Source organism: Bicyclus anynana, chromosome 24 (genome assembly GCF_947172395.1).
Source record: "Bicyclus anynana chromosome 24, ilBicAnyn1.1, whole genome shotgun sequence".
In the NCBI taxonomy this organism is placed as follows: domain Eukaryota; kingdom Metazoa; phylum Arthropoda; class Insecta; order Lepidoptera; family Nymphalidae; genus Bicyclus; species Bicyclus anynana.
In genome coordinates this window covers 1113640-1130096 of record NC_069106.1, presented here as the reverse complement: position 1 = coordinate 1130096, position 16457 = coordinate 1113640, and the positions used below count along the sequence as shown (strand labels likewise).

Genomic DNA, 16457 nt, shown 5'->3' with positions numbered 1-16457 from the left:
AATCCGTGATAGCCCAGTGGTTACGACCTCTGCCTTTGATTCGGACGGCGTAGGTTCAAATCCAGTCCTTGCTAATCAGTGATGCTAATTCTTCTTTTCAGATATGTGCATTTAAAGAAATTAAATATAACGTAAAGTCGTAAAGGATTTTCCATATAATAATAACAACCGAAAGAATTGTTTTTTTAATTGTTTTTTATTCGACGCGTATGTTTTTTTTTTAATGTTTGTCATAACTTCGTCATTTCTTAACCAATTTTGTTTTGTTTTTGTTTGAAAGAGTATGTCCAGATTGGTCCCATTTAATTTTGATGAAAATCGGTTCAGTAATTTTGTGTTAAAATGAAAATAACGAAATTGCTCGTACTGTGGCGTTGTTGTTCACTATGCTAAGATCCTAAAAACTAAACTAAAACTGATTACTTTAAAGGCGATGCCAACACAGTTAACTCAAGCTCAACTTAACTCAAGCCGATTAAATCATAAAGTTTTAGGATTCAAAGACAGTTCTTTCCCGTGGTTCTTTCAAAAGTCTTGTAAGTCCACTGCGCATACCACTGCGCTACGGAGGCCGGATCAAAATCAAATATAAAACCTAGTATAGAAATAACAGTAATATAAGAACTTCATGCAACAAATTCATACACACTAAATTAAAAAAAAAAAAAACAACACGGAACCCATTTCATCACGAACGAAGTTAACAAATTAAAAAAAGAGAAACTGGTGACATAAAATAAATTACTTCCACAATGAAATTAAATCCGAGAAACTCTTTTACTTTGACATCCCAAAAAGTGGGGGGAAAACCATTTAAACACTATATAAAAGGACCACGAGAGAGTGACAGAGACAAATGGTCCTCAAGAATAATGTGGTAACGTTTATTTGGGGGCCAAATTAATGGTTTCCGTCCACAGACTGTACCCTTATCGACAGTGTTAATTAAACTCAGTTCCAGCTGATGTACTTAGAGCTGAAAAACTCTGATTTATAATCACACTGCAAGAGCGACTTAACTTTACCTATATCGTTCACCAATGTGTGACGTTATAAGTAGCAGTGACAGTGATTGCACCTTTATTTTCTGGTAGAGGAAACACCTCGAGCAGGTACCAGGACTTGTGACCTTGGGGGTAGGTTTAAGACAACACTCCATGCACTTTTCTGCCCCCATATGTTCCCCATGCCCACATGATCAATAATAACAACACAAAACATTATTGCACAGAATCAGTAATGCGACTGGCAGCGTGACGGTGCACACGCTGCCGAACAAACAACTGAGCTCTAATCATCAAATACCCTCTTATTTATTACCAACACAGATAGCTGTGTTAAGACTACCCGCAATCGAGGAACTTTTAAAAACGGACGCCCGTGACTTTGATCGCCCTAGACCCGGACGTGGTTAAGTGTGGCACAATTTTTTAAATAAATAATAATAATAATAAATAAATATACTTGAACAATACACATCACTATCTAGCTCCAAAGTAAGCATACAGAGTAGCTTGTGTTATGGGTGCTAAGATAGTTGATATTATAATATTAATATACAATTATATACTACATATAAATACTTATATAATGTATAAATACACACAGACACTGCAAAACACCCATGCTCATCACACAAATATTTTCCAGTTGTGGGAATCGAACCCACGGCCATGGATGCAGAAAGCAGCCACCCACGCGGCCGTCTAAAAAATGTTTTTTTTTTTTTCCAAGCGATTTTGCATTCCGTTACGATGTCGTGTAGAACCTGACAGGGTGTGGATTTTCATCCTCCTCCTAGCAAGTTAGCCCGCTTCCGTCTTAGATTGCATTACCACTTACCATCAGGTGAGATTGCAGTCAAGGGCTAACTTATAAAAAAAAATAGCTCTTATAGGATCACGTGTTCTCCGTCTATATGTCTGTCTGACCTTCAAAACTCTTTATCTCGGGAATAGTAATATCGATTGGAAATTAAAATCAGTTCAGTAGTTTCGGAGACCATTGATAACAAACAAATATTATAATTACTGAGCCTACAAATAATCCAGTTTTTTTTATTATTCTTTACAAGTTAGCCCTTGACTACAATCTCACCTGATGGTAAGTGATGATGCAGTCTTAGATAGAAGCGGACTAAATTGTTAGGAGGAGAATGAAAATCCACACTTTTTCGGTTTCTACATGGCATCGTACCGGAACGCTAAACCGCTTGGTGGTACGTCTTTGCCGATAGGGTGGTAACTAGCCACGGCCAAAGCCTCCCACCAGCCAGACCTGGACCAATTAAGAAAATCTCAATCTGCCCAGCCGAGGATCGAACCCAGGACGTTCGTTTTGTAAATCCACCGCGCATACCACTGCGTCACGGAGGCCGAGTTAGAGACACAGTTAGTTATTAAAACCGTTTGTTTTAATACTCGATACATTTCAAGCGACATGAAACGTCTTTCAAGCGCCATCGATTTCAAATAATAGTTTCTGCGATAACTGTCACATACAGACAGACAGCGCGACAGATAGACGGCACGAAACTAAAAGGAGGAACCCCAGTTTGACGACGGAAATGTAATAAAAGGAATCGAGGAAAAACGAGGAAAAACGGGAAAAGAGTCAGTTGTTACGCTTTCCAATTGAAGGAAATGGATTAATTTCCGCGTACCTCAAAATACAAACGTTGTTGAGTTGACGACCATTTTCAGTCTATCTATACTAATATTATAAAGCTGAAGAGTTTGTTTGTTTGTTTGAAAGCGCTAATTTCAGGAACAAATGGTCCGATTTGAAAAAAATTTTCAGTTTTAGATAACCCATTTATTGAGGAAGAATTTCAATCGCAATTCAACGCGGGAATGCTGCCTGCGTGATGGGCACCCTACCAAGGGCGGCAAATTTTGATAAATATTTTTAGGTAATAGTTTTAATTTTAATTTATTTTAATTTTGTAGTTGTAGTTGTATTGATATTTCCTTATATTTTATTTTTATAATAAGTTTAGCCTATTTATGTACTAAATAATAAAATTTAATTTATTGAGGAAGGCTATAGGTTATATATTATTCCCGTACTTCTACGGGAACGGGTACCACGCAGGTGAAACCGCGTGGCGTCATCTAGTATTATAATAAAGAGATAGAGTTCGTGAGTTTTTGTGGTTGTATAATCTGTAGATCTACTAAACCGATTTTGAAATTTCTTTTACTAATAGAAAGCCACGTTATTTGTGAATATCATGAACTATATTTAATCACTGCACCCGCCGTCGCCCGCATGGGATTATCATCACCAAACTTGGCAAGCTATACGCAATGCACAATATTCTTTCGAATATTTCGAAGCCTGTGGTTAATGTAGGTAAAACGATAATTTTAGTCTAAAGCGGAAATAAACCTAAGACTCTCTGGAATTTGAGTCTTACATCAAACCTTAATCTGTAGGCTCTACATCGGAACTTTGATATTAAGCAGCAAGCAGGCAGACATATCAATATTGTCAGAGAAAACATGCCAGACTTAAACTAAATATCGGATTTGAAACTCTGTTCATACGAGTATGTTGACTTTAGGGCGCGCGCAGACGGTGAGACAAGATGGTCTTTAATTTTATTTATTTACTAGCAGACGCCTGCGATTTCGTTAAATTTCGTGAAATTTAGTTTTTCACAAGTCCCTCCGGAACTATGGATTTTTCCGAGATGAAAAGTATTTAGTAGCATATGTGTTAATCCAGAGTAAAATTTATTTCTATTCCAAATTTTAGCCAAATCGGATCTGTAGTAGCGGCATTACAGAGTAACAATCATCCAAACAAACATTCATACAAACATTCGCGTTTCTAACAATAGTAGGAAGTAGGATTCACTGCTTTTGTTTGACAAGCATTGACGATATTTAAAGAATTACCAAAAATAATAATTAATTATTACCGTTCTCATTTCATTTCTTACGTTAACGTTATAATTGAAGAATTAATGATTCGAAGTTCATGATCGCAAGTTGAGTAACCTGGTAAACCTTATAAAAAATATATTTATGTACTCATATTCGTACAACAATTTCGTATATACCACACTAACATTCAAGAACATCTGTATATAAAATGTATAATTAGGTAATTTTACCCCATCTCAAAAGTTCTCAACATGCCCAAAGTAGTCTTCACTTTAAAAAGCCTAGTTATAAAAGGCTACATTTAACACAGAAAGGTTATAAGTTCAAAACGCACCCTTTATACTTTTGAAGATTTTTTGATTTTATACTAGTCGCAAAGCTGAAGTGGCAATCACTTCAGCTTTGCGACTAGTTGAGCTATGTCGGTGACTTTGGTTCCTCTGTGGATCTTCTCATCTTTTAATTCAATCACGCAGAGATACTCCACTGAGAGTTCTTTTGAGGCCCATATTTAACGACCAAATCTCGGATTTATCATCACACACTGTTTGATTAATTATTTTAACACAGGGGATAACCTATTAACAGAGGAGAATGGAATATTAGTCATGTTTAAAAAATATATGACAAATATACTTTTTTATTAAGTCGTTCGTCAGTAGGCTGCCTTAGCAAAATATTGTTATGTAAAACTGAAATCTGTATTCAAATGTATGCGCGGCAAATATCAGCGTGACGTGTGAGCGAGTCCCACATACCAGTAGCGCGGTGCGGATTTGTTCGCGAATTGTCGTCGGATTATAACTTGCCTATAGTATGGAGAAACAAAATGTAACTGAATGTTAAGCGGTAGAGCCGTGATAGCTCAGTGGATATCACCCCTGCGGTCTATTTGGAGGGCGTAGGTTCGAATCCGGAGCATGCATCTCCAACTTTTCAGTTGCGTGCATTATAAGAAATTAAATATTAAGTGTCTTAAACGCTGAAGGAAAGACATCGTGAGGAATCCTGCATACCTGAGAATTTTCTTATTAGCGTGTGCGAAGTCTGCCAATCTGCATTTGGCCAACGTGGTGGACTATTGGCCTAACCCCTCTCATCTCAGAGGAGACTCGAGCTCAACAGTGAAGGTTAATAATGATGATTAAGCAAGCGTTTCATAATCTTACTAATAATAAACACTTCTGCTTTCAACGTACATTAATTCTATCTATCAATCCATTTCATCTGTTATTATAAGTTTTCGTACCAATAGCTCACGGGCGTCACTGTAAAATGAACTCAATGACCTACAAATAAAGTCGATTATCGACTGAGTTGGTTATTTGAATATAAGAGATAACCAAGTTTCGTGATTGACTCCCAGAGTTTCGTTGTTTGTGTTGAGTTGTCGTGATAACGGTCGTTGTTTGTCTTTGTGTCAAGCCAAGCCTCTTTTAATTATTTATTTTTTTTTTTTTTTATTCGGATTTTAAACTTATTTCGTGGTTGTTTATTATGAATGTTATTTAAACGGGCACATACCACGATAAAAAGACGAGATTTTTAATGTCGGTATTTTATTAAAAGAAAAAAAAAGAACGAGAAAGAGGGTAGATCGATTCTGCCCCTAACAGCTGACTTCACTTCTCATCTCGCAACTTCAGTCCCGTCGTGACCACGATCCATGCAACTGGATCGAAATATCAACATTAAAAATCTCGTCTTTTTGTCGTGGTATGTACGCACTGGAACTGTTTTTGGTGCCTTTTCTACTATGCCTAAGCTATGTAAATTATATAACGCACTTAGTCGGTCTTTTGATCTCCGTGGCGCAGTGGTATGCGCGGTGGATTTACAAGATGGAGGTCCTGGGTTCGATCCCCGGCTGGGCCGATTGAGTTTGGGAGGGTGGGAGGCTTCGGCCGAGGCTAGTTACCACTCTATCGACAAAGACGTACCGCCAAGCGATTTAGCGTTCCGGTTCGATGTCGTGTAGAAACCGAAAGGGGTGTGGATTTTGATCCTTCTCTTAACAAGTTAGCCCGCTTCCATCTTAGATTGCATCGTCACTTGTAAAGAATTAAAAAAAAAAAGTTATGCGCATAGACTCACCACGGACATACCGCAAGTTAGTTTTACTAGATTTACTAAACTAATTTTTCTTTTTGTTTTTACCAATTTCATTTTTAACCGACTTCCAAAAAAGAGGAGGTTCTACGTTCGGCTGTATGTATGTTTTTTTATTTTTTTATATTATATAGTATATTCAAATAGTAGTTGTAAAATGTTTCTTTTCCTTGTCACTGTAAAATTTATTTTTTTTCTTATGTAAACTGATTTTATGTAATCGTAAATTCATTTTAATATTACGGAAATGTGCATGCCGTGTCTACCTTCATTTGATTGTGCAGAGCCTTGTGTTTGTGTTTTTTTTAGATTGTAACTATGTCAATTCTGCAACAATCACTGATGAACCAAATAAATAAATAAAATATAAGATTAGCAGACTAGCTCTATGTATCTATAACTCGATGCATTTCTAGTCAGGCCATGGTAGATAGATATAGATAGATTCTACAAGTGGTCAAAGAATGTAGACTCAGTAGATCCGCAAAGCAAACTTCACTATTAATTACCTAGCCGAACTATTTGCGCTAAGTTTCACGCCCCACTGGACCTAACGGCGCTTTTAGCAGGAGATACCGACTGATTTAATATTCTTTGTCTTTTTTTTAGAGTTCCGCATTGAAATTAAGATCCATGAAGAGATTTGTGAAATAGTTTTTCACTTCCATGGATTACTAGCAAGATTTCGTCGTTGTCGTCATCAACCCATATTCGGCTCACTGCTGAGCTCGAGTCTCCTCTCAGAATGAGAGGGGTTAGGCCAATAGTTTACCTCGCTGGCCCAATGTGGATTGGCAAACTTCACACACGCAGATAATTAAGAAAATTCTCTGGTATGCAGGTTTCCTCACGATGTTTTTCTTCACCGTTTGAGACACGTGATATTTAATTTCTTAAAATGCACACAATTAAAAAGTTGGAGGTGCATGCCCCGGACCGGATTCGAACCCTCACCCTCCGGAATCGGAGGCAGAGGTCATATCCACTGGGCTATCACGACCCGGCTAACAAGATTTGCGTAAGTTAAATCCCGCGGGAGCAATGGTTTATTCTGGGTAAAAAAAAACGTGTTTTATTGCAAAAAATAATTAATCACTTCCAAATATTAGCCAAATCAATAGTAATGACTTAAAGGAGTCACAAACAGTTTAAAAGATATGTTTATTATTACATGCAATAATAACTTGAAAGGTTGTTTATTTGGAATTCTTCAACATTTTGCTTGTATTCAATACATTATATTAAATTTTTTACAATACAATTTTTGTACAATAATTTTGTACAAAATTTGTTACAATAAACAATTTTTGTACGGAACCTTCTACAAAAAGGCACAAATTGATCTTTTCTAGCTTTTTAATTGACTTCCTTTTAAGAATTTCTCCCGAGGTTGGGAAGAAAAGGAAGGTTAGATGTAGGTAAGCAGCTTTACGGACATTTTAAAAGCACAAAGTAAATAAATTAAGTAGAACTACTCTATTTGAAAAGAATCCTGAGAAGGTATAATTTGAGTCACGTAAAAAGTGCGCTGAGCAAAAATAAACGAATGATTTTTAGGATTACATTCACATTATGCAGGATTCTTATATCGTCAAGAAAGGTTTTTAGTGATATAGGTTTTTTATTTTTCAAAGTCGGTTTGCTTTTAATTTCTGTGGCAAGATGTAAGATAGAGGTATTCTGTGTCTGAAATTGAAAATCGTTAATAAAACAGTTTATAAATTACTAGTTGGTTTCCGTTCCCGTAGGAATATGTGAAAATATAATATATGATAATATATAGCCTATAGCCTTCCTCGATAAATTAATTTGAAAAATTTTGTCAGTGTTAGATAACACTGACAGAATTTTTCAAATCAGACCAGTAGTTCCTGAGATTAGCGCGTTCAATCAAACAAACAAACTCTTCAGCTTTATAATATTAGTATAGATTATAATCCCTTTCTGGAAGTAGTTAAGCAAAAGATTTTTACATGGTACATGGGTATTGATGACACACGTTCTATCACTCTTGATACAAATAGGTTGTAAAACTTCAATCTAATATAATGTATTCCCGAAGTAATGTTTACAACGGTACCGGGAAGGACGGTCTGCGAGTGTAGGAGATTTTAGTCCGTAGGGCGCCGAGTATCACATACTCAACGGTGAAGTCGGACATCGTCATCCAGGATACCTGGATGTCGTACATGAGGATTTCCTCCTACAATAAAAAAAAATCTTATATAAGCGTTATATTTGTCTGATTCTCAGCGCTCTTTTTATATGACATCTACTATATAATACGATTTTTTGTAATCTGTGAATTGAAGGTCCAACTAAGGAGCTTTATGTATTATTTAACGTTACTTTAAGGCTTCAACTTTGTAAATGAGATATTCTTTTCCAAGCCTTTATGTGATTTCAGAAATGGGGAGTTGAGCTATTTGTCCATTTGCAATTTAAACACCTTCAAAGCAAGAGTGAATAGGTATCTTCTAAGTAAGCACGCTTCAGCTTAGACGTCATTAATGCTCTAATCAGGCTTAATTATAGTCAAGCGCAAAGCTTTATTGAAAAAACAACTTGGACATAAGTATGTGATGCCTTGAAACCTACCTTGGCTACTGTACTTACCTATGGTAGGAGCATGAGCTGACAAACTTTAAGCTTTAAGATGAGGTAAGTGTGGCTATTGCTGGCTTTTGTTCAGAGGCGTACCTACTGCTGCATCAGCCGTATCATAGAGGGGCTTCAGGAGGGCCGGGCTACAGGGACCCTTAACTTGTTAAAGCTAAATTATTAGTTTTATCCACAATTTCAGTGAATCTGGTGCTTAACGGAAAAAAACATAAAAAACTGTCCATAGAGTTTCATTTAAGAAATTACAAAATTAAAAAACAATCTCTTTTTATGCTGGGTTTTAAATGTGCACCCAAATGTTGGAAACATCCTAGCCTACTAATTATAAACGCGAAAGTTTTTATGGATATTTGTTTGTATGTTTACTACTGAAGCAATTTGGCTGAAATTTGGAATGGAAATAGATTTTAAGCTAGATTAACACATAGGCTACTTTAATCCCGGAAAATCCATGGTTCCTGCGGAATTTGTGAAAATATGAATTTGTCTTTTATATTTAATATGAATTACATAAGTTAAGTCACTGTCTGTTTTAAGCAAGCTTTTATTTTTTATAAGCTATTTTTCCCTTCATTTGGGCCCCCCAACTAATTTTGATACAGGGCCTCTCCATAGCACGCTACGCCACTGCTTTTGTTCTAGTACAAGGTTTCTCAAAGTTCGATACGCGAACCCCTAGGGGTTGCCATTCGACGGTAGGGGGTTCGTGACAAGATTTACGGAATGGTGGCTTGATAACTGATACCAAGTCTGAATTAAGGTTAAAATTGTCTAAATTTACTCCTAACATTGGATCCATTTGCGACAAGAAACAAGCACACCCATCACATTAATATTACAAAGACATTTCTTTTGGTACTTTATGTGCTTGCTACCTTTTATTCAAATAAAAATCTTATTTTCTTCAACAGTCAAATTTTTAGTCAGGTTTGGCTGGTGGGAGGCTTCGGCCGTGGCTAGTTACCACCCACCGGAAAGACGTACCGCCAAGCGATTTAGCGTTCCGGTACAATGCCGTGTAGAATCCGAAAGGAGTGTGGATTTTCATCCTCCTCCTAACAAGTTAGCCCGCTTCCATCTTAGATTACATCATCACTTACCATCAGGTGAGATTGTAGTCAAGGGCCAACTTGTAAAGAATAAAAAAGGTGTTAAGAATTATTAGGCAACTAATTCTAATTGACGATACTTGATGATATCTCTCTTGAGCTAAGCGCGAGCATATTATCACATTATATTGTAAATGATTAATTAGAGCCTTTAGTAATAAGTAGCAAATAAACGTTCATGCTATTTGTGTTTATTTCCCTTAGTTATAAGTTCATAACTTCATATTATTGTTAGTTCATGTACATAATAAGCTTAGAATAATGCTATCTCTGTCTGATTTGCCTTCCTTGTCTGTATCTTTCTATATTTAACCCATACATTCATCCCTGTCACTATGTCTCTATTTACTGCAATAAACAATAGAGTATGCGAGCGCTTGTAAAGCAATAAAACTCGGCCCCCCAATTATGAATCACGCCACTTCTACTTGATTATCAAGAAATTACGTGTTTTATTTATACGCGTCTCCCTGTGGTTTGGACTCTCCAAAATCCTCCACAAAAGGGGTTCGCTGTTACTTCAAAATTTTAACAGGGGTTCATGGAGCCGAAAGTTTGAGAAACCCTGTTCTAATAGATATATTTTTGATTAGTGAAAACAATACCGCTATTGTTTGGTAGACATCCACCCCTAGAATTCAATTAAGTGTACCTTCCTTACAGCGATGACGGTAAATCTGGGAGACTTTTATTAAAGCTACCAACTTCCAAATTGTTTAGTCATTGGAAATTAATAAGGCGAATCGTATCCACCTACTTGTGCTATAGAACTTTATTTACCCAGTGACGTAAAAGAGGGTGTTATAAGTTTGAAGAATAGTTTACCGTATTGAAGAATATGGTCGCATTCGGGAAACTTCGCGATATCTTTTGATCCGAAATTCCTCAGTGCTTGAAGACAAAAGTCTTCGAACAGTGCGTACCAGTGATGACCTATGGTTCCGAGACTTGGTCGCTAACTATGGGCCTCATAAGAAAACTCAGAGTCACACAGCGGGCGATAGAACGAGCTATGTTAGGAGTATCTCTGCGTGATCGAATCAAAAATGAGGAGATCCGCAGAACTAAAATCACTGACATAGCTCAACGTATCGCGAAGCTGATGTGGCAATTGGCGGGGCACATAGTTCGAAGAGCCGATGGACGTAGCGGTCACAAGGTGCTGGAATAACGACCCCGTACTAGTAAGCGCAGTGTTGGTCGACCTCCCACCAGGTGAACTGACGACATCAAGCAAGTCGCAGGGATTCGCTAGTGCAGGTGGCTCAGTATCGTGATGTTTGGAAGTCCCTGCAAAAGGCCTATGTCCTGCGGTGGACGTCCATCGGCTGAAATGATGATGATGATGATGATGATTGAAGGTCGAGTGGTCATGGGTTTGATTCCCAGAACTGTAAAAAAAATTGTGTGAAACTATGGTTGGTTTCCAGGTTCTGGGTGGTTTATATACATTTTATTTATATGTATCATAATTATCTTTAGAAACCTGATGTTGAGTCCAGCTCTTTAACCATGGAGTTGTTGAGGCTTTAGCATTCTGAGAGGCGACTCGAACTCAGCAGTGAGCCGAATTTGGGTTGATAATGATGATGATATTGAGGCTTTTATTGGAAGGGTAGGGGAATCTAGGCCATATTTAAAATAATAAAACAATCTGGAGATATTAGATACCCTTTCAACTATTTCTATTTCTAGATCCTAACTGAAAAGTAACTTAAAATAAAGTAAAAACTTATTTTACTTTAGAAATAATAACATTGTATTATTCGTTCAAGTAACTCTTTAATTTTTCTTTTATTCGGTTTCAAAGTTGGTCACGAAAAAACTATAAATTGTCCGAGTATAACTTTCTTTTTAAAACAACTTTAGATTTCAAACCGTAAGAATTCTCTGTAAGGGCTACTACACACTGTTTTTTAATTCAATACTAGCGGACGCCCGCGACTTCGTCCGCGTGAAAGTAGATGGAAACTTTTAACTACCCTTACCCTAACCCTACTCTGCCCTACCCTACCCTACTCCTACCCTAACCTACCCTACCCCTACCCTACCCATTAAGGCTGCACACGCGACGGAGGCTTAAAAAATGTTTTCCCAACATTTTCCTTCACTGTTCTACTCCTATTGATCGTAGCGTGATGAAAAGCATACTATAACCTGCCCAGGAGTATGAATACCAATAATTGTAGCAAGTTTCGTTAAAATCCGTCGAGTAGTTATTGCTTCTATAACGAACATTCAGAAAGACAGACAGACAGACAAAAATTTTACTGATTGCATTTTTGGCATCAGTATCGACCACTAATCACCCCCTGATAGTTATTTTAGAAATATATTTCATGTACAGAATTGACCTCTCTTCAGATTCGTGTACAGAATTGATCTCTCTATTATAAGTATAGATCAATAGACGGCCTCCGTAGCGCAGTGGTATGCGCGGTGGATTTATAGGAGGTCCTGGGTTCGATCCTCAGCTGGATCGCACCTGGATTCCAAACATCACGATACTGAGCCACCTGCATCCAGCGAATCCCTGCGACTCACTAGATGTCGTCAGTCCACCTGGTGGGGGGTCGGCCAACACTGCGCTTACTATTGCGGGGTCGCCATTCCAGCACTTTTCCTACTAATAGCGTATAATAATTATAGCATCTTAAAAGTATCTAATATGAACGTAACTCAACACAAAGCGAGTGAGGAAGAGCGTAAAAAAGCCGCAGATAAAATATCAGCTCAAAACTTTTAATAGCCACTGTTTCAAAGTTCCCAGAAGTTCTCACTCGACCCGCCTGTCATTTTCCCCAGATACCTCTCCCTACACTACGAAATACCTACTTTTAGTGTAAAGGAAAATATTTTCACTTGACGACGGCGCCGATGATTTTTTAATCCAAATAGACTTGAGTTTGACTAAATTTTTTTTTTATACATTCTTTACAAGCCCTTGACTACAATCACACCTGCTGATAAGTGATTAGGTTTCTGTACGACATCGTACCGGAACGCTGAATCATTTGGCGTTACGCTAATAGTCCACCAAGCAGGCCTAATATGGCAAACTTCATACACGTAGAGAATTACGAAAATTCACAGGTATACAGGTTTTCTCAGGATGTTTTTTCTTCACTGTTAACACGCGTGATATTTAATTTCATAAAATGCACATAACTGAAAAATTATGGTGCATGCCCCGGATTTGAACCTACGTCCTCTGAAGCGTATGCAGAGGTCATATCCACTGGGGTATTACGGCTTTTGAACCCAATACCCACGGGAATCGAACCCAATACCTCTTATTAAAATGTTAGGTATCAACAACCCAACCAATCCCAACTACGCTAGAAAAACCAAATTAAAGCAACTTCTCTAAGACCATTTCTAAAATTGAGCACTCGTCTTTTATTTAAACTCTTTTAAAAAAGCACGATTTTTCTCTTTTAAAAGCGTAGCGTGCTTAAGGCACATCCATTTTACATAGTCCAAGAGGTAATGCATATTTTCCTCTGTCCATTAGGGCACCGACATTTATTACTGGTCGGTCTGCGGGAGTACCGTCTTATGCACTTAAAGTCTTAACCCAATCCAGATTTATCCAATAAAGGCTCATTCACAATGTGACGTTTTATCAGATGTTTGAGAATATAATAATCTTCTTTAAGTTTCAGTAAAAAGAACAAAAGAAGAAAAAAATCTTTATTAGGTACAATATTCCACACATTACAATTGTTCTTAGTTACACCAGAACAATACACTGCGATATGTGGATTGGATATTATACTAGATGTATAATGACGCAATCCATATTATAAACGCGAAATTTTGTATGGATGTCTGTTTGGATGTTTGTCACTCTTTAACGCCGCAACTACTGAACTGATTTGGCTTGGAATTTGAAATGGAAATGAATTTTACTCTGGATTAACACATAGGCTACCTTTCATCTCGGAAAAATCCATGGGTCCCGCGGGATTTGTGAAAAACTAAATTCCACTAGGACAAAGTTGCAGGCATCCGTATCCTTTGTAATCCAAAGTAAAATCTATTTTCATTCCAAATTTCAGCCAAATCGATTCAGTAGATAGCCACATTTATACGCCACAGCGTATAGGAGGAAAAAATACGCACACACACACACACACACACACACACACACACTCACACACACACACATACACACACACTTACACAAAACTTTATTAGTGTGTTAAGTATTTAAATTCACCGCTATTATTAGTATTGTGACATCTTCAAACAGAACACAGGAATACTTTACAGCGGCATAAATAAGCATAGAGTACGTCCAGTGAACTAAGTTATTAAAGCATTAATAGCAACATATTACTATTAATCAATACATGCTTGTAATTAATTGTAATTTATGGCGCAATTTTAAGCCCAGCCCAGTAATGTACAATACGTAATGCTCGTAATGTACTAGTAGATATTTAATTGAAACATACATACGTACTTGGGAAATAGGTATTAGCATAAAATTAATTTTGTAAAAGGAAATATTAAATTTATTGCCGCCACATTGGAAAACTTTCCTAACTTCATCATTATCAACCCATATTCGGCGCACTGCTGAGCTCGAGTCTCCCCTCAGAATGAGAGGGGTTAAGCCAATAGTCCACCACGTTGGCCCAATGCGGATTGGCAAACTTCACCGACGCAGAGAATTAAGAAAACTCTCTGGTGTGCAGGTTTCCTTACGATGTTTTCCTTCACCGTTTGAGACACGTGATATTTTAATTTCTTAAAATGCACACAACTTACGATAAAATAAAATTTAGAATGATGCAGTATATGTTTTTAAAGAATATAAGGCATGTCTGTTTGTTTTACTAAATCACATAAGAAGTAGAAAGTTAGTAGGAGTTTTTGCGTGATAGAATAACAAATATTTACATGTATCGCTACAAATCTTTATATTAATTAATAAAAAAAAAAAAAAAAAAAATATGTTTATTTCAGGCCTTGACCCATAGTTGTTAGTGTACAAAAAAAAAGACAATAGCTTAAAATATATGTTAGTAAAATAAATACAGACCAAAAAAATAAAAAATAAAAAAAGAGAAATAATAACACTACATATTTAGGTATAATACTTACTTAAGATATCTGCCCCTACATACTGACACACCGGGCACACAGGTATGTGTGTGTATCCAGTGCCTCAGTATGGGACAGTCATACTTTTCGCTAATCACCCTCAGGAAGGTGTTAGTGCTCCCCCTCAACCTGCTCATCAGCGTTGCCGTTCGCTTCCGTATGACTGTAGAGAAGCTGTCAGTCCTTCCGTACGCAAACATTGCTGATGCACTACAGTACCGTGGGAGCCCCAACATCACCCTGAAGGCATTGTTGTATTGCACTCGGAGTGCATTGTATGTCTTCTGCGTATAGTTGACCCACAGGCTGCACGTGTATAGCGTCTGACAGAACGCCTTAAACAGTGTTACTTTTACGTCTACAGTAGACCGCGCGAACCTGCGAGCCAACATATTGCATCTGACAGCAATCGCTCTCCTTTCCCTTTCCATGTCCATGTCGTCGCACAAACCCTCAGTGACAATATGACCGAGGTATTTGAACTCCGACACCCTCTGAAGCTCGATTCCTCCCAATGTTACTGGTGGTACATTTTCTAATTTTCGCGAGCCCACCCGAAACACCAGAAGTTCGCTCTTCTTAACATTATACAGAAGGCCATGCTTCTGCGCATATCTCTCACAAATTGTCAGCAGCTTCCGGAGCGCCCTTACTGATGGACTCAACAACACCATGTCGTCAGCATAACTAATATTGTTAACACACTGCCCATCTATTGAGCAGCCGACGCCAGCGTTGCCGAGCTCTATAATTAGTTGGTTCATGTAGAGGTTGAAGAGTGCTGGAGACGATAATCCCCCCTGTCTCACTCCACACTCCAACCTGAACTCATCAGAAAGAGTACTCCTCCATTTGACCTGGTTAGTCTGATGGTCATACCAATACTTGAGAATATTGATCACTTCCTGTGGTACTCCCGAGTCAATCAACTTAGACCAAAGTATATCATACCTAACCAGGTCAAAAGCTTTCGAGAGGTCCAGAAAGGCAGCGTATACAGGTGTACTCCTATCAGTGTAGTATCTAACGGTATGTTTGAGCGTCAGAATCGCACTTTCTGTCGAGACACCCGGTCTAAAACCAAATTGTGCATCGTGAATTCGCAGATATTTGCTTAGCTGACGCTCCAACAGACCGTCAAAAACCTTGGCTATAACAGTAGCCAATGAGATCGGTCGGTAGTTCCCCTTCTCAGTAATATCCCCTGTTTTGTTTTTAATTATGGGTATGACCACCGTCCTCATTAGCTCCGCCGGCAGATATGAGTGTCTGATACATATGGTAAATAGTAAAGCCAGAAGCCTCGGAAGATGTGGACCTGCATGTAATAAGTGTTCTATACTTAAGCCATCGTGTCCGGGTGACTTTCCTTTCCTCATTCCTTTCAGTATCTCTTTAACAGTACTGGCAGAAATACGGGATGGAATACCCGACACAACGCCTACGCTACTACTACTCTGTATAGATTCTACAGGTGAACGAGCTTGAAAGAATTCTTTAAAAAGATTTGCTATCTCCTTTGACTCCGTAACACCGGCGATACTCACTGGGATCCCTACCTTAGGACTTAACTTTTTCGTTTCATTCCAGAAGCCTTTAAAGTCTTTATTTTTAT

General features: G+C 37.9%; 2 protein-coding genes across 2 annotated transcripts in view; both read right to left on the bottom strand.

The window, feature by feature from the left end:
• Nucleotides 1-16457, bottom strand: part of LOC112044005 (alpha-2 adrenergic receptor) — a 414271-nt gene that overhangs the window by 373050 nt on the left and 24764 nt on the right. The gene's annotated exons all lie outside the window — the stretch shown is intronic.
• LOC128199434 (uncharacterized) lies at nucleotides 8068-15606 on the bottom strand. Its single transcript, XM_052888873.1, has 2 exons — nucleotides 14866-15606; nucleotides 8068-8202 (listed from the first exon to the last, which is right to left on the bottom strand). The coding sequence occupies exons 1-2, from the start codon at nucleotides 15604-15606 to the stop codon at nucleotides 8068-8070; spliced, it is 876 nt and encodes a 291-aa protein (XP_052744833.1).